Below are 22,754 nucleotides of genomic sequence, written 5' to 3'. Positions count from 1 at the left end.
ATTAAATTATCTAAATCGACTATTTCTTTAATTGCTCAACTTGGAGGAACAGAATTCACATAAAATTGCACTAAATTTTACAAGTCAAAATCAAATGTCCAAAATTTATTAATAAAAACTGTTTAAATAAAATCACCTTAAAGAGATGAATTTAAGAGGAAATATACAGTTTCAGGCTTTTAGTGGTGGTAGAGCAAATCATATATTTTCACTCATTAGAAGAAATGAATTAAACTACGAAAGAGAAATGAGAAATAATTATCTATATTATAAGTTATAACAAAATAAAAGTAAAACTACATATTTTGGACAGATAGAATGTTTAAAAAAATCTAATTGTCTATATTATAAGTTTATAAAAAAATATAAAAACTACACGTTTTGGGTAGATATATATAGAACAATAAAGAAAATATCTATGCCTTTGTCATTTTTTTGTTCATTTGAATAATATATTTAATAATTATATTACAATTTTGGGTTTGGATTTTTTTCCCAGATGAAAGAACATTTACATATACATTCATGAAACAAATAGCTTTTTTTTTTTTTTTTTCTAGAAACAGGTGGATAAATTATTGTGCAAACGAGCATCAACATGATTTATATAGACTTTTCAAGCATACCATTTTCAGTTAACATTTACCATTTCCTACTCAGATTCTTCTTCAAGTAGAGACACCATTCACATTATTTTTCAGGGTTGAAGTGGCTTAAAGGTATCCAATTGGGTGAAAGCCTGGAATATGCTCTGTTCCATTACTTTCACATGCCAAACATAGGTAACAACATACTTATACGACTTTAAATCCCTTTTCTTCACGTCTCTACCTGCAAATAAACAACAATATACATCATTACATTGAACCCAACTTTCTCAATTCCAATCATATTCACATGAAACAAAAGCTTACTATACTTCCAACTGAAAACATAACTTGATCACTGTAGAATTCAAAGTCGAAAACAGATATTTACAGTATTTAATCGGGTTAGTTCAGTGAGAGATGGACAAGGCAGAGTCAAGAAAACATGAGGCCTATAGAAACAAGTCTAATGTGAACAAATGGAGAAAAAGCCTTGTGCCACTCATTATTCTCTATCTCTTACAAAAAAAAGAGAGACAAACTTGAAAAAAGAAATGGGTGATTCTTATTCTTTTAGAGAATCTGATAATGCAAAAGAAAAGAAAAAAAACTTACTAAAAAGAAGATTCTCATTGAGATTAGGACAGAATATTTGTCTTTCCAGAGTTTAACGGTTATTACATGACGTTGTAATATGCCCGTCTGAGAGAGATAATACAGAGAACCAGAACCACACCACAATTTAAACAAGGTTTGAAATATAAAATATCAGGGAATAAAAAGAAAAAGAGAAAAAAGGAAGAACCTTTTGTATTGAGATTATAAAATGGCAAGCTAAGTTGATAATCCAAAACTAGGCCTCTCTCTTCCCACCCTATAGCTGAAGTAGACTCAGGGTATGTAAAATGCGGAAAAATCGAATTTAGTCCTTATTATCTATTGTTGTGTTTTATAGATGTTTATGTATCTTTTTTTTTCAGAGGAGTTTTCAGTGCAACGATCAGAGGAGATGGCAAGAAATGATTGGATCAACAGTTACCTGGAAGCTATTCTTGATGTTGGAACAAGCAACAAAAAGAGGTTTGAGAGCAACTCCAAGATCGTCCAGAAGCTTGGGGATATGAACAGGAAGGATCATCAAGACAAGGTGTTTGGAGATATGAATACAAAGGATCATCAAGAGAAGGTGTTTAGTCCCATCAAATACTTTGTGGAAGAGGTCGTCAACAGTTTCGATGAGTCTGACCTGTATAAAACATGGATCAAGGTTTGTTTCTCAATCTGTAATCCTTATATCAATTGTAAATATACAAATTAAAGGGACACTGGAGAGAATATTGTTCCACGTATTCTCCCAGAAGTATGGAAGTGACCGGAGTTAAAATGGTAAGAACCAAAGAATGTGGGAGATGGTTCTGTATTTACTAAAACCAAAACAAACATATTTATAAGTAAATTTCAATACCCGCAAGTGATGGTGAGAGAGATCTTTCACTTCTTGTGGCAGGTGATAGCAACAAGGAATACTCGTGAACGCAGTAACAGGCTTGAGAATATATGCTGGCGTATTTGGCATCTCGCACGCAAGAAAAAGCAGGTTTGTGTCCCTTTACTGATACACCTTTTCATTTCTTTGAAGGCCTATGCATCAGCAATACAGAAAAGGTTAGTTCTCGCTCGTTTGAATTGAATCCGTATTCCGTATGTTTATTTCATTCCACAGATTGTGTGGGATGATGGGATTAGACTTTCCAAACGGAGAATAGAACGTGAACAAGGCCGCAATGATGCAGAAGAGGATCTTCTTTCTGAGCTTTCTGAAGGAGAGAAGGAGAAGAATGATGGAGAGAAGGAGAAAAATGAAGTTGTTACAACTCTCGAACCACCCCGAGATCACATGCCTCGTATCCGCTCTGAAATGCAAATTTGGTCAGAAGATGATAAATCAAGTCGAAACCTTTATATTGTCTTAATCAGGCAAGTAGAGATTGGTTTATCTGAACTAATTATTTGCTATTGTCAATATGGTCATGCGACTTACCCCGTGCCTCTATTTGGTTTCGTACTTTGCCAACTGCAGTATGCATGGACTCGTGCGTGGAGAAAACATGGAGCTTGGAAGAGACTCTGATACTGGTGGACAGGTATCTAACCATCTTCTAGTAGACTTCATAGTTATTTACGGTGCTTCACGTTTTCGCTTCTGGCTTTCTTAATTTTTCATCAATCTGACGAGTCTTGATAATGGACGAATAGGTGAAGTATGTTGTTGAGCTTGCTCGTGCGTTGGCAAACACTGAAGGTGTCCACAGGGTTGATCTCTTAACACGGCAGATTAGTTCACCAGAGGTTGACTACAGCTATGGCGAGCCAGTTGAGATGTTATCATGCCCTCCAGAAGGTAGCGACAGCTGTGGCTCCTACATTATCCGCATCCCCTGCGGTTCTCGGGACAAGTACTATCTCATCAGACTTCTTTGAATTTCAAATTCCTGATTTGAAAATATTGAAAACGAAGCAGTTAGTTTCTCTATACTCATATGTTTGTCAAATGTAGGTACATACCAAAGGAGTCACTCTGGCCCCATATCCCCGAGTTTGTCGATGGGGCACTAAATCACATAGTTAGCATAGCAAGGTCTCTGGGAGAGCAAGTGAACGGAGGGAAACCAATATGGCCTTATGTAATTCATGGTCACTATGCTGATGCAGGAGCAGTAGCTGCACATTTGGCAGGAGCGTTAAATGTGCCAATGGTGCTAACTGGTCACTCTTTGGGAAGGAATAAGTTTGAGCAGTTGCTTCAACAAGGGAGACTTACCAGAGAGGATATTGACAGAACATATAAGATTATGAGGAGAATAGAAGCTGAAGAACAGAGCCTAGATGCAGCCGAGATGGTAGTGACAAGCACACGGCAAGAGATTGACGCACAGTGGGGGCTGTATGATGGTTTTGATATACAGCTGGAGAGAAAGCTCAGGGTTAGAAGACGGCGTGGAGTCAGCTGCCTTGGCAGATACATGCCACGAATGGTGGTATAAGTCCTTTTCCATCTCTCACAGTATCTGACAAACGACAACACCATGCGTATCAAAATAATTTATATAGACACTGCAATTTACTGGTGCATCAGGTTATAAAGTCATTCACCAATCTGACCTGTCTTTGTGGCATCAGGTTATACCGCCAGGCATGGATTTCAGCTACGTCTTGACACAAGATTCACAGGTACCTGATGGTGATCTTAAGTCGCTAATTGGCCCTGACAGAAACCAGATAAAAAAGCCTGTGCCACCAATATGGTCCGAGGTACTCTTTTTACATTATTGTGTTATTACCAACAGAATCCATATCCATTCTCATGCAAGAAAGGTTACAGTCTTGTTTTTCCCTTTCTTCCAATCCATGGAGCAAATAACTCCATGAACCTATTACCTGCAGATAATGCGATTTTTCTCAAATCCTCATAAACCAACAATACTCGCGCTGTCTCGTCCTGACCACAAGAAAAATGTCACCACGTTGGTCAAAGCTTTTGGTGAATGTCAGCCTCTTCGAGAACTAGCCAACCTGGTAAGTTTCTCAACATTTATTACACATTTGTTATCCAGTGAGCTATATTTATATGAAGATTGCGGATGTGCATACTGCTAATCCACTTAAATTGCAAATAAAACTGTTCCAGGTACTTATACTAGGTAACCGAGATGACATCGAAGAGATGCCTGACAGCAGCTCAGTTGTTCTCATGAATGTACTAAAGCTGATAGACCAGTACGACTTATACGGACAAGTAGCTTATCCCAAGCATCACAAACAATCTGAAGTTCCAGATATTTATCGCTTAGCAGCCAAAACAAAGGTACGTAACAGGAGCATGTGCTTAGCTAGAACTACATGACAAAAAAGTTATCATAAGCAGATTTCTAGAACTCATAGCTCCTCTCTCTACACATGAATATCATAATTATATGGTGGTTTCCTCTCTTGAAGGGGGTATTCATTAATCCAGCTCTGGTGGAGCCGTTTGGTCTCACACTCATTGAGGTAACTATTACCTATGTCAATGTACCTTTTTAACTTATTATACGCACAGCCTATGAGATCTTCATGCCACACCATTTGTTGTACATATGACAGGCAGCTGCTTATGGTCTGCCCATTGTTGCCACCAGAAATGGAGGGCCTGTTGATATCGTGAAGGTGATTAAATCTCTTATTATAAAGTTAATTGTATAAAGACATAGTCACACCTCAATGATCCCAGAAAGCTTACTAAGAGTGCATATGTTGTGTTGCAGGCACTGAATAATGGTCTCCTAGTCGACCCCCATGATCAACAAGCCATTTCTGATGCCCTTCTGAAGCTAGTTGCTAACAAACATCTCTGGGCTGAGTGTAGAAAAAACGGACTTAAGAACATCCACCGTTTTTCATGGCCAGAGCACTGCCGTAACTACCTATCCCATGTCGAACACTGCAGAAACCGTCACCCCACGAGTAGTCTCGACATCATGAAAGTTCCAGAAGAGCTCACAAGTGATTCTCTAAGAGATGTCGATGACATATCTTTGAGATTCTCCACAGAAGGAGATTTCACGCTCAACGGGGAACTAGATGCAGGTACTAGACAGAGGAAACTAGTTGATGCCATAAGCCAAATGAATTCTATGAAAGGTCGCCCATCAGTTATCTACAGCCCTGGTAGAAGACAGATGCTCTTTGTGGTTGCTGTTGATTCCTACGAAGACAACGGAAACATCAAAGCCAATCTAAACGATATCATCAAGAAGGTGATGAAAGCTGCAGATTTGACATCAGGCAAAGGAAAAATAGGTTTTGTGCTGGCATCAGGTTCAAGCTTACAAGAAGTTGTGGAGATTACGCAGAAAAACCTGATTAATTTGGAAGATTTTGATGCAATAGTTTGCAACAGCGGAAGTGAGATCTACTATCCATGGAGAGATATGATGGTTGATGCAGACTATGAAACTCATGTGGAATACAAATGGCCAGGTGATGGTATAAGGTCGATGATTCTGAGACTTGCCTGTACGGAAACTGCAACAGAGGATGACATCACAGAGTATGCTAGTGCATGCAGTACAAGATGCTATGCAATTTCTGTGAAACAAGGAGTCAAGGTAACTCTTTCAAAGAATATATCTCTCATCAAGAAGACAGCTTAAATCTAATGCATACATACAGCTTAAAGTCATGAAATTAGTATTGATGTATATATGTGTAAATGGCAGACTCGAAGAGTTGATGACCTTAGGCAGAGGCTTCGGATGCGAGGTTTAAGGTGTAATATTGTCTATACGCAAGCGGGAACAAGGCTAAATGTTATACCACTATGTGCATCAAGAATACAAGCACTCAGGTTAGAAACTGCTAAATACTAAATAGTTTCTTCAACCATATACAATATATGTAAGATATCTACAGTCAAGATAGCATGACTTGGTGGCTTTTATGTAGGTACCTTTCTATAAGGTGGGGAATTGACATGTCGAAGACTGTTTTCTTTTTGGGAGAAAAGGGAGACACAGACTATGAGGACTTGTTGGGTGGCCTCCACAAAACCATCATTCTAAAAGGTGCAGTGGGATCTGATAGTGAGAAACTTCTACGCAGTGAAGAAAATTTCAAAAGAGAAGACGCAGTTCCACTAGATAACCCTAACATTTCCTATGTCACGGAGAATGGCGGACCTCAGGAAATTCTATCCACTTTAGAGGCCGATGAGATCAAGTAATGGTTTTCAATATCAGCACATTATCTCACATCATATACTTCAATCGGTTGGTAAACAGTGAAAAATAACAAGACTACATAATTTCATATATTGTATACTGCAATAAAGAAAAAGTTGAATATTAACTTTAGCACAGATTTAATAGAACAAGTATGCTCAGCTTCGTCTTAGTTCTTTAGACGTTCAAACTTAGAAAGATTGATACCTGATGATCATGGTACTCTATCTAGTGTGCTATCACCCCTCCTTTTGCCTACCACAGACCAACAATGTGTTCTCGTCACATCCGTATTTTGCAGTGTAAGAAAATTCCCTGCCACAAGTGGAAGTAGTTGTGACAGCAAGATTGAAAATCAAATTGAGCCTGAAGTCCAATTTTACAATCATATGTTCGCAAACTGTGGATCCTTAAACAAAAATATGCTCAATCAGTACAAGATTCTACCAAAACCACAAGGAGACACCTCAACTGCCAAGCCTTATGACTCGTGCATGCCTATAGCAAAACTAAATCCATAAAATATGACAGAAATTAACCCTGATCATCAACAATCAGTCCCGAACAAAATCATCACCACTTGGTTCTCGACATCTAACCTCAATCAAATTCACCGTAAATATCAGATAAAGGAAGACACTACCACAGGAAGATAAGTAGAAAATGTAGATCTATGGTGGCGAAGAAGAAGAAATACCATTCTTTTGAGAAATCATAGTCTAGATACACTTTCATCACTTCTTCTAGGTCAGATTCTTATTCGCAAACGTAACTACGCAAGAAGTAAGTACAATGGACGCTAAAGAAGGTACGGAATCACATATTAAAAGGAGACAGGATTGAAACTAGAGAGTGAAAAAACGAGTAGCCAAAACCAAAGGACCCTTTTGTTTCCCATTATAATTAAGTTTCTTACAGAACTAAATGTTCTTCAACAAGTATAACAATTGAGTACAAAAGTCACAACAGAGAAAGCTTACAAGAGAAATTTCCCAATTCTGAACCAACCATGATCCCATTGGTCACAAGAAATCATCTCCAGCTATACTTTTCCTAAATGAATCTATCCACAGAATCACAAATAACCATCCTCAATCCGAACCTGACCACGACGATCACTTCAGTCTAAAGAAATCATCTTGCATTGAGATTCCTCAATTCAGTGCCCACCACATTGCTCACAATTGATCATCATCTTGAAGAGAAATCTTCATATCAGAATCAACCCAAACCCGTGTTTTCAAAGAACAAGAACCACAAGGAAGAACAACAGACGCCACAAAAGCACCCAATCTCTCAACTCTAACAAAACCACCATCTCTCACCAATCCAAACCCCATTGTTCCCAACTCACTAGAATCAACACAAAAGTAATCACCACACCTACACTGATAAAAAACCTCAATAACTTCACCAGCAATCTCAACTGACATGTCCTCAATACTAATCTCATCAGCAGTGATCCCATCATGTCTCGAAGATCTAAGATCGTTATCGTAAACTACACGCAGCTCCGCGTCACTTAAAACTTCCCAAGCTTTTTGAATCTTCAGAAACTTCTCGTCGTCTGAGCTACGACGAGTACTGTTGAGAAGCTTATCTGGATGAGAGTGGAGAATCGCAGAACGGTAGCTATTACGGATCTCTTCGTAGCTCGCATCTTCTTTCACGGAGAGTATCTCGTAGTACGTCTCGTGAACACAATTCTCACCGTGAAGCATGATTTTGTTGTTGAATCGTTTTAATCCACGACGGTGCTAGGTCTCCAAACTCACCGGCGACGACGAGAAAATTTGTGGGGTTTGTAGTGATGGAGAAAAGTTGTCGGGTCGACCCGGTTAAATCGTTTCGGATCTTAATTACTTGGGCTTAGTCTTGGTCTTGGGCCTGGTTTAAGAAATCAATACTTGACCCGATTACCCGAACCCGGTTCTGGAAACACACATCTTCTTCTTCGACTAGGTTGGTTCCGTAAGGAGAGCGAGACGCGCTAAAGCTTTTCTGATCAACGTTCATTTGTGAATCTGGGGAATTTTTTGGGTGAAGATTTTGTAGAGTCGTGATGGGTTTATCGAAAGGTAGATTGAAAGCATGGTTTAATAAGAAAATCACTGATCCTCTTCTCCAGATCTTGCGTAGGTTTGTCTTCTTTTGACTCTCTCTCTGTACGCGTTTTGTATGATCATCATCGTATCTGTACATGGATCTGGGACTAAGACTAGTTTGGTTACTCTGATTTTGCTTCTTGATATAGATCTCATGTGCTATTTTGTTGAATTGTTGGTCTTTTTATATAAGCTGAAGTTGTGCATTTTGCTTCGTGTTGGTATCTTAATTTGGAACGTTAGAGAGACTAGTGTAGAACATTTAAAGGTAGAGTCTTTATCATTGTATCTCCATGTAGCTCGTAGAGGGTCTTTAGGGCATCTCTTTCTCTGTTGTTGGAACACAAGAGAGTTAGAGAGACCTTTTAGAACAGTTAAAGGTGGAAACTTTATTATTGTATCTTAATGTATCTCTTGAAAGATCTTTTGGGCATCTGTTAGAGATAGATGGTATTAGCATCTCTATTTTCTGTTGCAGAGATGTTTATGTTGTAAAGTAATTTGAGTTTGATTTTGTGTTCGTTTTCGATTTTTGTAGAGGTACTGAGCCAAAGCAGCTTGCTTTCTCTGCCGCACTTGGTATCACCTTGGGTGTATTTCCCATATGTGGTAGGTGTCTCTCACCATTTTCTGTTTCCTAAGCTTACTGTTTTTTGCTTTGAGATTGCAATGTATTCTTATTTGAGGGTGCTTTTTGCTATGAAAACAGGTGTTCCTGTTCTTCTATGTGGAGTAGCTTTTGCGGTGCTCGGATCTTCTTGTCATGCTCCTACCGTAATGTTGGCTAATATCATTGCTACTCCAGCAGAACTCGCGTAAACCTTTATGCTATGCATATCCTTTCAATCTCTTGTGATTTAGAATTACCACTTTTACTGAAAAAAGATGCATCAGTTTTGTCCCTGACTTGGATTTTGGTTTTCCTTTTCATGTGTTTCTTATTGAAGTCTTGTGGTGCCTTTTCTAAGACTTGGTGAAAAAGTCATTGGTGGACCTCATTTTCCTTTGACACCAGATGCTCTAGGGAAGGTTTTCACTGGTCAAGCCTCTCAGGAAGTCTTTTTTAGCATTGCTAATGCGGTAAGTAGCATTGCCAATGTTGTCATATCTGAAAGATAAGTTGTTTATTTAACTCCTATGGTACTTATTGGTATTGCAGTTACTAGGGTGGCTCGTAGCAACTCCATTTGTCTTCATTTCGCTATACGTTGTGTTGCTGCCATGTTTTAAAATACTGGTCCGCAAGTTTGGCGCCGCTTCTTCAACCCCAAAGCTACCTACAAGTATGGAGACAGAGCTGAACCCAAAGCCAAGAGATGCTTAAATTCAACAAGAGTTAGAAACCTCACTGTTGTTTTTATCAATACGAAGCCCTTAAATTGTAACATCAAGCTGCGTAGACTAATGTATAGAGTATACACACTTGCATTGTCAAATCCTCACACTCTTGTTTGTAAACTCTTTCGGAAATGTCAGTAACCAAAATTATTGGTGGTTACATGTAAACGTCTAAACTCGACAGTCCATACATAAGCATGAAGTCCATACTGTTTGGCTTTGTTCTTGTATTGGGGTCGTCTTTAATCTCATAATGAATTGCATACTAGTGTTTCTGCTAGAGGTGATCATTTTGTCCCAACCCAAACCAAAGTAAAGTCCATGCGCAAACCGTTCAGTTGAACTTTTCATGAAATCGAGTCGGACCAATAAACTACTCTACATAATCTCCTCTTAAACATAAGAGTTCTAAATTTTTAAAACTTATATACAGTTAAATGGAAATATGGTAGAATCATATCAAGATTCATATTTTCTTCTCCAATTCTTAATTTTTCATCCAAATTTCATTGATTTAACAGCCCATAATATTTGGTTCATTAATTTCCAAGTTGTGTCTAATATTTTGGTCTCAAGAACATGGTTTTGTATATTATGTCTGAGTGTGAGGATCAAACGGTTGTCAAAGCAAATGTCAAAGTTATTACAACAATAAAATATGATAGGAATGGGATCTACAATTCAGCTTTTGCCAAAGGAATCATATTTTTCTTCCCGAGTCAGTCTCAAGCCTAAGTTGCCATGGAATGAATGAAAAGTCACACGTTTCTTTCTTCAATGCCAAGAGTCCAAAGACTCTTATATTTTTGCAGTATGTATAAAAGTTGTGGGATCAATGGGTTTATGAAAACCCCAAGAAACATTGACCGACGCTGGCGGCCTACTTGGACGTTAAATTAGCCCGTTTTTGTTTGTTTCTTAACCGACTAAATATATACATTAGGTCTCTTTAATTAGTAGATATATAGCTACGATTCTCTAGCCTCTAGGTCTTCAATTAACTGGCTTCTCTAGGTCTTTTATTAACGGGTTTCTCTAGGTTTTACTTGATATATAAGTTTTAGCATATCTCTTTCTTCGTTAGATAGGTAATCATGAGTTCGTCATCTCCCATACCGAATGATCTCATCCTGGATATACTGTCGAGATTGCCTGAAAAGTCAGTTGCGAGGTTTTATTGCGTGTCGAAGCTGCGGGAATCAATGTTAGGTAGTACATATTTCAAGGACTTGTTCGTGACCAGGCCCTCTAGGCCACGCCTCTTATTCGCCATCGCAGAAAACGGCAACGACGAGGATGATATGGGCATCAATGTGTGGAGGTTCTTCTCGTCGCCTCAGTTTCAGAATTCATATGAGAAATCGTCGTCGGCTACTGTAGCAGCCGCCGAATATCATGTGAAGTTCTCTCCAGACAATTTAACGATCAATCATTATACTAACCTAAAATATTTTTCTTGTGGCTACGCTTCTGGCTTGATCTATTTACATGGTTGTCGATACGAAGGTAGACCTGTGATATATAACCCCAACACAGGAAGGCATACAATCTTACCTGAACGGTATAGTTACAGAAAGGCGTATAGCTTTTTTGGGTTTGATCCGGTTGGCAAGCAATACAAGGCATTGTTTATGGCTTACCCATCTGGTCCTGGTCATCACAGAATTCTTACACTTAGAGATGGAGGTTTGAGGTGGAGAAAGATAAAATGTCCCCTACGACATGATATTAAGAGTGATGGGGTATGCATCGATGGGGTTTTGTATTACTTAGGTGGTGACTTGTCTGGTTATAGTCACGTGAACAAGTCTCATAATGTTCCGACTGATTACGTGATAGTTTGTCTTGATGTTCGGTCTGAAAGATTCACCTTTATTTTCGTAGAAAGGATTTGTCGGTTGATAAACTACAAGGGCAAATTAGCTATGATTTATTGGGAGGATGATGTCGACATTCATGAGATTCTTGATTTCGCGGATGATGTGTACACTTATTGGGAGGGTGAGGTCGACGTTGGTGTCACTAATTAATGAGTTGCGTTTGTGGGTTCTTGAGGATGTAGAGAAACAGGAATGGTCGAAACATGCCTACACTTGGACCGATGATAAATTCTTCCGTCACCAAGTTTCCTTCGCTGGATCGACCGCTTCGGATGAAATAGTGTTTTCGATGCGCAAGTATACATGTGGACAACCCTTTTATGTCTTCTACTTCAATCCCGAGAGGAACACTCTCGGATGTGTTGAAATCCAAGGTTTTGGTGAAGGGTTTAAGAAACCTTGTAGCGTCCGCACCTTTGTAAACCACGTTGAGGATCCTAATGTTAACGATTTAGAACTGCTCAAGTCATTCCCTGCTCCGTTTGGGGATACAGATAGTTCAGGCACAGATTCAGATAACTCAGACAGAGAAGGGAATAAGCCAAGACGTAGATATCCTTGGAGTAGGTGAAAGCAATGAGCATTGTTATTTTTTGCGTTTTTTTTTTTTGGGTTTGTCAAACTTAATTATCTATTCGTTTATGCTCTTTTGTTTTGTACCTTTTTACTTTTACTAAATTAAGTTTAATCATTGAACTAATGATTAGTCTCATTTCATAAGATTTGTTCCAATTATATTTTCAGTTCCATACTATGAGAATATAAAAAACCTCTGTAACAGATAATTTGGTCAAACCAAGATTTATTTGATGTTTCATTGTTCTTTACTCGATTTAACATGAATTTGTAAGAAAATAATAAGAAAATAATTATGTCTTACCTATGTATGTGGTCTTATAGTTAGTAGGTTATTTAATTGGGTTTGTTATATTTTAATCATTTGGGAACCAAAAGGACATGTGTTAAGCTACATGTAAAGCTTATGCTTATAAGGACAAGTATTAAGCTACATGTCATGCTAAAGCTTATAAGAGGACAAGTGTGAAGTTGCATGTTGTGTTTGAAGCAATACTAGACACTTGTTATCACACATGTCACCATTGTCTTCATCTCTACTATGATGGATGGTTGAGATTAAATCATGAGACAAAACCCTAATGAGGAGTAAGGTCCTCTTCCCACCTATAAATAGATGGTTTGCTCCATCACAAATCATCACAAGAAAAAAAACAACACATAAAGAAAAGAGTTTATAGGAAAGGGGAGAGAAACCTTATCTTCCACCTAAAGATCATCTAAGAGTTTCTTTTCAAGCCTTCAAGCCATTGAAGAAGAAGAAACCATTCAAGGAAGCATCATTTCTACAATGAGTGGAGGTATTACTTTAACCCTCTTTATGATTCTATTATGTGATTAATATAGATGTTTAAGATCTTGGGGTTCATGTTAAAAGTATGTTTAACATGTGGTATCAGAGCTTATGGTTATGAACATCTAATTAATCCATTAAGAATAATAGATTTATGGTTTAATGAACTGAAAATTAAGGCTTTAAGTTATGATGTTTGTACACTTGAATTTTGTATGATTTAAGTTTCAAGTTACAATATATGTTTAAATTAATATATATATATATATATATAAGTATAAAAGATTGGTTTATCTTAATGTGCATAATTAAGAAATTGATATAACCATAATGGTTTTTATCATATAATGATATGCACATAGAAAACCAAAATATTTAAATTTTGATATGTTTATGTATTAATTAGCTACCCACAGGTAGGCTATTGACATAAAACATGATCAATAATTTATTAGAATGTTTGTACATGAGTTAATTAAGTATATCCACAGATAGCTTAATTAATCTGATACATCATTAAAGAAAAATTTTCTGAAAGCTATGACATTAGGATATATTATAATGACTACCCACAGGAGCATTATAATTTGAAGTCATATGCATTCAATAATTTTTGTTAATGTGTTGTTTAAATTTTGAACCTCAATTAAAGCTTGTTATATCTCTAAATCGCAGCATCATTTCCTGCTAATTTGCCATCTATGGTCTCTACTGTTCCGATCCTCACTGGAACCAACTTCTCAGAATGGAAAGAGAAAGTTGAGTTCACATTAGGAGTACTAGATATGGATTTGGCACTTCGTGAAGAAGAGCCAGATCCCTTAACTATAATTAGTACTGAGGAAGAAAAGGCTCTCCATAAAGCTTGGGAGAAAGCGAACAGATTAAGCATGATGTTTTTAAAAATGACCATAGCTAGCAATATCAAAACTTCCCTTCCAGATGCAGATAAAGCTATAGATTATCTAGCAGCTATAGAAGAACGGTTTAAGACTGCAGACAAATCCCTTGCAGGGAAACTTATGGCAGATCTTACAACCATTAAGTATGATGGGACAAGGTCTATGCATGAACATTGCATTGAAATGACCAACCTTGCGGCTAAACTAAAGAATTTAGGAATGAGTGTGGACGATTCATTTCTTGTCCAATTTATCCTAAATTGATATCTGAAAGATTGGTTTATATCAACTACTAAATAAGTAACAATGAAGTTGGTTTAGTATTCTCAAATTGAAACCGAACCAAACTAATATCAATTCTAACCGAATCCAAACCAAATTTAAAATGAAAAAAAAAAAAAACGAAATGCCACTTTGAGTTTCTCTGCAATTGGCCTCATTATTGTGATGGGAAAAAAAAGTATCTAACTTTGAGGTTAATATGATCCTCTAGAGAACGTTTTCTATCTTGGTCTCTTGGATATATTATTATCAATTTGGAGAGAGAACTTAACTTATAACAAAAAACCATTGACTTTAGAAGTTGACAATGACGATGTCAAAAAGAGAATCTGAAATAAAGTGTCTCTTCGTTCGTACCAACAAGGTACAGGGAAGCGTTGACAAAACTAAAAAGCAGAGCGAGAAGGCAAATCTGCGAATCTCCGCGTCCGTGGGAGTGATCAAAGCTGATGTGTTCATCATCCATATCTGAATATTCTCTATATTTTTTGTTTATAGAATGAATCATATTGTCATTAAAGTATTATAACTTCGGATGAGTTCTACGTATGGCTTTTCTTGAGATGTTGGTGGCATTATCATACTAAACAGTAAACACCAAATGCAATGCGGTTCATCCTAGTCTGGCTCACATCAGCCTTTATGAATTATTGTGGTCTTGTATATTTATATACATCTAATAAATTATATATATGGTTGTTTTCAGAGATTAGAAAGAGAGTAAACGTTAATTAGGTACCATTTTTTTTGTTTCATTCACTCATTTACGCATCATGCTATGCTACACACATCAACAAGCTTGTACAAGACTATATCATAGTCAACAACCCTCGCAAAACTAACAAAGTTAATGGTTTTACAAAAGTAGCTAGCATGCAAAGTCACCTGGATATTCCAAATTAGTATAACATAGATTTGGATTATGTATAGCACATGTTCGTTCGAAATGGTTAAATATTAACAAGTAATAATTCAAATAACAGAAATTAACTATTTCGGGATTCACGCCAAATTTTATGCACGCCGTTATATTTGAGATGTTTGAATTATTATTTATATAAATTAAGTCATGACGAGAAATAATTTAGAATCAATCACTAACCTAAAACTAATAACTTTTTATTTTAAAATGGGTATGGATATGTCAAATTAGCATAACAATGGATTCGAGTTATATAAAGCACTTGTTTGTTGGAAATGGTAAAATAATTATCAAATAATGATGCAGATTTTGCAGCTAATAGCATAATTATTTCTGGAGATTTACTCTGAAAGTTACACTCGGACGTTATATTTTAGATATTTAAATTATTATTTATATAAAATGAGTCGCAACAAAATATGGGTCACTAACTTAAAACTAATAATTTTTCATTTTAAAATAGGCATGTATATGCCAAATTGCATAACAATGGATTTGAGTTATATCAAGCACTTGTAGTTGGAAATGATAAAATAATTATCAATTAATGAAGCAAATTTTGCAGTTAATAGCGTAATTATTTAACGAAATTTACTTTGAACCTCACACTCGGACGTTATAATTTAGATATTCAAATTATTAGTTATATAAAATGAGTCGCGATAAGAAAAATTTTGAAGCATCGATCACTAACCTAAAACTAATAAGTGTTTTCATTTTAAACTGGACTTGGATATATGCCAAATGAGCATAACAATGGATTTGAATTATATAAAGCATGTGTTAGTTGAAAATGGTAAAATATTTAACAAGTAATAATTCAAATGACGAAAAATTACTTATTTCAGGATTTACGCCGAAATACGCGCTCGGACTTTATATTTGAGATGTTTAAATTATTATTTATATAAATTAATTCACGACAAGAAAAAATTTGGAATCAATCGCTAACCTAAAACTAATAATTTTTCATTTTAAAATGGGCATGGATATGCTAAATTAGCATAACAATGGATTTGAGTTATATAAAGCACATGTTTGTTGGAAATGGTAAAATAATTATCAATCACTGATGAAAATTTTGCAGTTAATAGTGTAATTGTTTTTCAAGATTTACTCTGAAACTCACACTCAGACGTTACATTTTATATATTTTAATTATTATTTATACAAAATGAGTCACGATAAAAAAATTTTTGAAGCATCGATCACTAACCTAAAACTAATAAGTGTTTTCATTTTAAACTGGACTTGGATATATGCCAAATTAGCATAACAATGGATTTAGGTTATCTAAAGCATGTGTTCATTGGGAATAGTAAAATATTTAACTAGTAAAAATTTAAATAACGAAAAATTACTTATTTCGGGATTTACGCCGATATTCACGCTCAGACAATATATTTGAGATGTTTGAATTATTATTTATATAAACTAAGTCACGACAAGAAAAAATTTGGAATCAATCACTAACCTAAAACTAATAATTTTTCATTTTTAAATGGGCATGGATTAACCACATTAGCATAATAAGAGATTTGAGTTATATAAACCACGTGTTTGTTGGAAATGGTAAAATAATTTATCAATTAATGATGTAAACTTTGCAATTAATAGCGTAATTATTTCTCGAGTTTTAACGTCATAAATTATTATTTCTATAAAATGAGTCATGATAAGAAGAAAATTAAAACACCGATCACTAACCTAAAACTAATAAATGTTTTCATTTTTAACGGGACTTGGATATATGCCAAATTAGCATAAAATAGATTTGGGTTATATGAAACACGTGTTCGTTGGAAAATGTTAAAATATTTAACAAGTAATGATGCATTTTTAACAACTAGTAATGCAATTATTTTTGGAAATCTACTCGAAAAGTCACGTCCAAACGTTATATTTGAGATGGATAAATTATTATTTATATAAAGTAAGTTACGATAATAACAAATTTGGAACAACGTTAAATAACTAAAACTAATAAGTGATTTTATTTTTAAATGAACTCGAATATCCAGATTAGCATAACGTTGGAAGTGGTGAAATATATCATGCATTTTTGCAGCTAATAGCGTAATTATTTCTCGTTATTTATGTAGAAATTCACGTCTAGATATTATATTTGAGATGTTTGTATTACTATTTATATAAGTAAGTCACGACAAGAAAAACTTGGAGCATCGATCAGTAACCTAAAACTAATCCGGAAGTTTTTTTTTTTTTTGATTTTTTTTTGTTTGAGCTTTTTTATATTGAATTTTGTCAATTCTTATCTTAAATGATAAAATTTGATATGTATATTGTATATATTGTAGCACCATTAACCATTTGATATCTAATAAAATATTTATTTTTAAATGTAATAAAATTAGTATGTTAGAATTACCAAGAGAACATAAAGTCTAAATATGTATTTATATTAGTAACATCGATTTATCACTCAGGTTTAAAGCTTATATAACACATGTTTTTGAAAGCAAAGACTAGAAATAAAAAATTGTTTGAAAATTTTAAATTGTTTGAAATTTTTAAAAATATATAATTATCTGATATTTTATTTGGAAGACAAAAATAGACAAAGTATTATTTTTCTATTTTAAGAAAAAGGGAAGTTTCTATAAAATTATTATTTCTTTACAAATATCTTAGCTATTTCCAGCTAAATCATCAAAAAAAACCTTTAATTAGCAAAGAAAATAATTAGCATCATATATAGTCAAAGAAAATAAAATATTACTAGTTTTCAAAAAGCTTAAAACAAAAACAACCGAACATGTGTCAATTGTTCTTCAGCAGAGTCCAATACTCGTGTGAGTTGTAATTGGTGAATTAAAAAAAAAAAAAAAAAATCTACTTAAATATGAGTATGACTCAAATTTTCAACAACCTAAAACGGTTTCAATATTTCTACACATGTTAAACTTGTTTCTCTAGAAAAAATCAACATTAATCACCACTTTTAATTATTCAAATTTAAGAATATATTTCCTAATACGTTTATGGACATATATCTCATATTTTGTACCTATCCTAATATGTAATTTTACTAGATAAATATTATAATTATATTTTGTTGTGACATGTTCTCTCAAAATAAATAAATAGGCAACACATATAGTTGTCTTTTACAAATAACAACACCTGAATACTTCTCCCCACCTCTCTCTTTCTCATCTTATCACCACCATTGATTCCCCCTCAGAAATGAACCAAACCCAAAGACAGAAAGTGAAATAAGTCTTGTCCTTTTTTTTTTTTGTCTTGGTGTGTGGAACAAAACAGTGTTGGCGATGTCATACAGCGACCCAAACCCAAACCCAATTCAAGGAACTTACATACCATCGAACTCGAACGGAACTGAGAAAATGAAAGCGTACCAAGCTTTTATCTTCTCTATTCCCATTTGTTTCACAGTCATCGTCCTCTTCGTGCTTTACATCGTTTACCTCCGTCGTAACAGCGCCGCCAATGTGGATTGGTCTTCTCTTGGAATGCGTGGTGGTGCCCTCGTTCCCCCCAACAACAATCTCTCAACTGTATGACTCTGAAAGATTTTGTGGTTCTTGAATCATTTTGATGGGGTTTGGTTCTGTATTGATTTGTTTGTTGTTTCAAATATATGTGAACTGCAGGCTGAATCAGGACTGAGCAAAGATGTGAGAGAGATGCTTCCCATTGTTATCTACAAGGAGAGCTTCTCTGTCAAAGATTCACAGTGAGTGTCGTATTTTCTTGATTCAGATCTTTTTTAAGGCTTATATCTCATAAATGTAACTTTTTGGTGATTGAAAAGCTTAAAATAATGTTGCGTGAGTATGACTTAAAACCTAATTAAGTGAGAGATGGAAATAAGAAAGAGAAATGACAATTTTGCTTTGCGTAATAATTTTGATTTTTCCAATTAATGTTTGATGTGATTGGTAAGTGGATAATGTTTCTTGTGTATAAGTTTGCATTGAAACCGTTACAATTGGTGCAATTTTGGGTTTCTCATGATTAAGTGATTTATAAAAGTCATATAAGTTGTGGTTTGTATAACTTCTCTGGAGAATGTGCTTGTGTGATTTGAAAGAATCTTTTATTCTTAGATAATTATTGGCCTCATAACATGTGTAGCTGCTTTTGTATTTGTTTGTTTTCTTTCTTTGCTGAAGAGCCAAAACATAAGAAAGTATGATTAAAAATCACCTGGTTTGATTGACTTTGACTTGAAAACAGATGTTCAGTGTGTCTTGGGGACTACCAAGCAAATGAGAAGCTCCAACAAATGCCATCATGTGGGCACACTTTTCACATGGAATGTATTGATGTATGGCTCACATCACATACAACTTGCCCTCTTTGTCGTCTCTCTCTTATCCAGAAGCCGTCCCCTCAAGGCCCAGAGGTTGTCTCTTCCATGGAAAACTCTAATGGAGGAGGAGCTTCTGCTCAACCAGAGTCCCAGTCATCAACAACCGAAGCAATAATTCAGATCAATGATGGCCAAGAAGGTAACGGAGATAATCAAGAGGTTATCTCTAAGGACACAGAAGAGAATGAACGAAACAGCGTAGGGACGACATCGGATGGTTGTTGGAATCGCAGACTTGGTTAAAAAGCAAAAACAAAAGCTTTATCTCATGATGATGTTCTGGTTAGGATTTAAGAAATTTTTGCTCTCTCTCTTGCATTGTGACTTGTTACATTGCTAGCTATGAGTGATATAAATGCATGATTAATTTATAATAATAAAAGTTGGGTAAGTTTGGAAAAATTCGTGTCACAACTTATTAAAAGTCAGTTATCATTCGTGTCTCATGAAAGGAGTTGATGTGGGGTTATCTCAACAAACTTAACTTCATAGTTGTTTTATGGACTGCTTAGAGTGCTGGTTTTGGGTTGTGTCGGACTCTGTACGTGCTACTTACGAGTTACGAAAACCACTAAACAAACTCACTTAGCTATATGGAACTTTATCGAGTTTTTTTTCTTTTTCTTTTCATTATTCATCAGTCGTTCTACAGATATACACTAGTCAAGTTCTTTGTTTGCATTATTTATAAATATTTATTTGAAATATGTTTGAGCATGCATCTTTGTTGTTTACAAATAAGGCATGCAATTTAAGAAATATTTATCACAATTAGTTAATTGTCTCTAAATAAGTAAATTGAAATATATGTAAAAAGAAGAAAAAATATATAGTTATAATTTTGCATTACATTACATCATCATGTTTACATCATTATTTATAGCATACCTATAAGCCGGTAAAGGCAACACACATAACTTAAGAACATATTACACCATTTTTCTTTAACATTATTATTAAGAGAAGCATATAGAGGGTTACACATGTGATCAACCTTAGTGCTTCAGTTTTACTTGTACTTTGGGTTTTTCTTTTAACATTCACGTCTTCTCTTTTACTTACCACGCCCTCGTTTAGTGCTTCAGTTTTCGGTTGCAATTGGAGTGTTGAGCTCTTCCCAAGTTTCAGTCCAAGTGACCATTCCATCTGCAAGCTTGATGAAGTAAGGATCCACCTTTCCAAGTGTCTCCTTCACTTGCTTAGCCAGCTCGAGGTAGCATTGCTGCACCGAAGTGCATTCATTGGGTAGAGCAACTGATTGAAAGAAAGGTATCGCCTCTTCCTGCCAGAATATTCCATTGTATTCCCTCTCCAGATTCTCGAATCGGTTGCAGCTGGCTTTGCTGTGCCATACGTAAGGCAGACCCGTCTTCACTCCCCACCCCATATGGTCACATATCACCTACATGTCCATTGTCCAAAACATTAGAATAGATTGTACGAAATATATAAATGCATCTCTTCATTTACAAAGTTTAGATTAGATTCGTAGACGAATGTATTAAGATGAAAAAGTAACCAATGCACAAGAGACTATATATAACTTCTTTTCATTAAAGCAAAAATTTTATGAGAGCCAAATATGATAAATTAAGTAGAATTCACCTACGTACCTTGACACACCAACCAGCCCACATGTCGTCATAACCTCCAATTGGTTGCCCATGTCCCATAAGTCCAAAGTACATAGCCGGGCCAATGAGCTCACGGTCAAAAGCGAGGTTCATACCACACATGGGGAAAAGAGTTCCTTTGGGGATGGTCATAACAGCATCAACGTACCTGCATAGACCAAAAAAAAGAGTAACTTAGTGATGTTTACGTTCATAGAAAAGGGAAGAAAAGCAAATTAGTTGTCTATTTACCTGGAATTCCTCTCAAGTGGCTTCACAAGCTGAGTGGGAGCATCATAGTCAGGCATGTTGAGCCAAAGGCCATGGGAGACCACAGTTAAAGCACCTTCGCGCATACTAAAAGGGTATCCACGAACAAAGTCGGCACCACTTGCGTATGGATCATAAAGTGTGTTGAAGAAGTGTGGGGTTGATGGAGTTAAGAGGTTCATCACATGTTGCTCAATCACATTGATATCATTCCCCGATGGATCGTTTGCAACCTGCAACATTGCCCCGAAAAAAAAACCCTAATTTACTAACAAAACCTTTTATCTAGTTTGAAAGTAAACCGATAATGGCATGATGCTACTCAAACATGTGATAGATAGAGGGAGAGAGAGAAAGCTACTTACGAAGCAATCATCATCAATGGTATAGATATACTTCTTCTTGGAGACCAGGTAACCGAAGCAGCGGCAAGCAGAGTCCTTGAAGGAAATGCAAGATGCCTTCTGACCCAAGATACGATTGATATCGTTCCTGTTGTACAGCTCATAGTCGAACCCTTTTGGAACCTTTATGGTCTGTAAAGGATGACCATCCTGAATGATGATCAGATGGTATTGCTCAAAGAATGGCCTCCACAGAAGTCCAGGTTACGGATTGTTGGGATCACGATGTCGAGCTCATCTTTCAGCATGGGCATTGGATTCACCGAGGAAGAGAGTTGCGCCATTTGAGATGACTGAGGAATTGAAAAGAGTTGGATAAGAGAGAGTAAAAGAGAAGGTGATGTGTGATAATGAGATAGAGGTGAGAAGTGAGAAGATCCCATTATATTACTTGAAGAATAAAATATAGTAGCTTTTCACTTTTCTTTTTGGTTGCCAAAACTTGCTTGATGTTTCTTGTTTTAAGACGTCATCTGTACTATCTTTTTACAAAACTGGAGTTAGATCCTTCTAGATGGTTTATGGATTATTCAAGATTCCAAATGATTAATGTATTACACTATTACAATAAATTTGTGTTTCAATTTTAGGAATTAATGTATTACAACAAATATTTAGTATATATTGCAAGTTGAATCATTTTTTGTACTTCTATAGGACTATAGGTTAAAATCTTTAATAGAATATATTCTGGTGTGTTCATTATGACTGGTAGATTATTTTGAAATCCTAAATTATTATGTTTAAATTTGATATATAGAAAATACATAAATTATTTAAAAAACAAGAATTACCATTTTCGATAATATCTTAACTAGTGTTTATATATATAATTATAAACGAATGTGATACCCAAGATCCGAGGAAGAAGCCGTTTTGCTCCAAAATTTAAAAAGCGTACCGAATTTTTGTCGTTTCGAGCTTTTCGGAAAAGCGAATTTTAGATTTGCGGAGAGTTAGGGTTAA

General features: G+C 35.6%; 5 protein-coding genes and 2 pseudogenes across 6 annotated transcripts; 5 read left to right on the top strand and 2 right to left on the bottom strand.

The window, feature by feature from the left end:
• On the top strand, positions 1,362-6,469 carry LOC104721265 (probable sucrose-phosphate synthase 4). The gene is made up of 15 exons (XM_010439210.2): positions 1,362-1,483; positions 1,568-1,854; positions 2,095-2,184; positions 2,311-2,564; positions 2,668-2,731; positions 2,844-3,043; positions 3,145-3,625; positions 3,768-3,899; positions 4,032-4,163; positions 4,276-4,452; positions 4,584-4,637; positions 4,731-4,793; positions 4,892-5,734; positions 5,846-5,973; positions 6,072-6,469. Exons 2-15 carry the CDS (start codon positions 1,597-1,599, stop codon positions 6,346-6,348), a joined length of 3,153 nt encoding a protein of 1,050 aa, XP_010437512.1. The 5' UTR covers positions 1,362-1,483; positions 1,568-1,596; the 3' UTR covers positions 6,349-6,469.
• LOC104721248 (DPH4 homolog) lies at positions 6,571-8,190 on the bottom strand. 2 transcript variants are annotated; one of them, XR_756955.2, is made up of 2 exons: positions 7,327-8,190; positions 6,571-6,661 (listed from the first exon to the last, which is right to left on the bottom strand). XR_756955.2 is itself a non-coding variant. In XM_010439190.2 (1 exon), the coding sequence occupies exon 1, from the start codon at positions 8,065-8,067 to the stop codon at positions 7,525-7,527; it is 543 nt and encodes a 180-aa protein (XP_010437492.1). In that variant the 5' UTR covers positions 8,068-8,190; the 3' UTR covers positions 7,200-7,524. The 2 variants fall into 2 exon arrangements, 1 of the variants encoding a protein (XP_010437492.1); XM_010439190.2 differs by lacking the exon at positions 6,571-6,661 and having other exon boundaries at positions 7,200-8,190.
• On the top strand, positions 8,293-10,054 carry LOC104721239. The gene is made up of 5 exons (XM_010439178.2): positions 8,293-8,485; positions 8,990-9,060; positions 9,161-9,266; positions 9,399-9,531; positions 9,611-10,054. Exons 1-5 carry the CDS (start codon positions 8,409-8,411, stop codon positions 9,773-9,775), a joined length of 552 nt encoding a protein of 183 aa, XP_010437480.1. The 5' UTR covers positions 8,293-8,408; the 3' UTR covers positions 9,776-10,054.
• On the top strand, positions 10,884-12,240 carry LOC104750228 (annotated as a pseudogene).
• Positions 12,941-15,224, top strand: LOC104721230. Its single transcript, XM_010439166.2, has 2 exons — positions 12,941-13,045; positions 13,714-15,224. The coding sequence occupies exons 1-2, from the start codon at positions 13,036-13,038 to the stop codon at positions 14,202-14,204; spliced, it is 501 nt and encodes a 166-aa protein (XP_010437468.1). The 5' UTR covers positions 12,941-13,035; the 3' UTR covers positions 14,205-15,224.
• On the top strand, positions 18,256-19,918 carry LOC104721208 (RING-H2 finger protein ATL7-like). Its single transcript, XM_010439137.2, has 3 exons — positions 18,256-18,683; positions 18,780-18,862; positions 19,366-19,918. The coding sequence occupies exons 1-3, from the start codon at positions 18,438-18,440 to the stop codon at positions 19,742-19,744; spliced, it is 708 nt and encodes a 235-aa protein (XP_010437439.1). The 5' UTR covers positions 18,256-18,437; the 3' UTR covers positions 19,745-19,918.
• LOC104721221 lies at positions 20,371-22,124 on the bottom strand (annotated as a pseudogene).

The sequence above is a fragment of the Camelina sativa genome, chromosome 2 (assembly GCF_000633955.1).
Source record: "Camelina sativa cultivar DH55 chromosome 2, Cs, whole genome shotgun sequence".
In the NCBI taxonomy this organism is placed as follows: domain Eukaryota; kingdom Viridiplantae; phylum Streptophyta; class Magnoliopsida; order Brassicales; family Brassicaceae; genus Camelina; species Camelina sativa.
This window is presented reverse-complemented; position numbering and strand designations above follow the sequence as displayed.

What these genes read in the sequence shown, in the direction of transcription:
- LOC104721248 (XM_010439190.2), bottom strand. Translation starts at nt 8,067, where the DNA reads ATGCTTCACGGTGAGAATTGTGTTCACGAGACGTACTACGAGATACTC.
- LOC104721239 (XM_010439178.2), top strand. Translation starts at nt 8,409, where the DNA reads ATGGGTTTATCGAAAGGTAGATTGAAAGCATGGTTTAATAAGAAAATC. An exon ending in GGGTGTATTTCCCATATGTG is followed by an intron (nt 9,061 to 9,160) that starts GTAGGTGTCTCT and finishes CTATGAAAACAG; the next exon opens with GTGTTCCTGTTCTTCTATGT. An exon ending in GCTACTCCAGCAGAACTCGC is followed by an intron (nt 9,267 to 9,398) that starts GTAAACCTTTAT and finishes TTCTTATTGAAG; the next exon opens with TCTTGTGGTGCCTTTTCTAA.
- LOC104721265 (XM_010439210.2), top strand. Translation starts at nt 1,597, where the DNA reads ATGGCAAGAAATGATTGGATCAACAGTTACCTGGAAGCTATTCTTGAT. An exon ending in CCCTGCGGTTCTCGGGACAA is followed by an intron (nt 3,044 to 3,144) that starts GTACTATCTCAT and finishes TGTCAAATGTAG; the next exon opens with GTACATACCAAAGGAGTCAC. An exon ending in CTGTGAAACAAGGAGTCAAG is followed by an intron (nt 5,735 to 5,845) that starts GTAACTCTTTCA and finishes TGTAAATGGCAG; the next exon opens with ACTCGAAGAGTTGATGACCT.
- LOC104721208 (XM_010439137.2), top strand. Translation starts at nt 18,438, where the DNA reads ATGTCATACAGCGACCCAAACCCAAACCCAATTCAAGGAACTTACATA. An exon ending in CCAACAACAATCTCTCAACT is followed by an intron (nt 18,684 to 18,779) that starts GTATGACTCTGA and finishes TGTGAACTGCAG; the next exon opens with GCTGAATCAGGACTGAGCAA. An exon ending in TTCTCTGTCAAAGATTCACA is followed by an intron (nt 18,863 to 19,365) that starts GTGAGTGTCGTA and finishes ACTTGAAAACAG; the next exon opens with ATGTTCAGTGTGTCTTGGGG.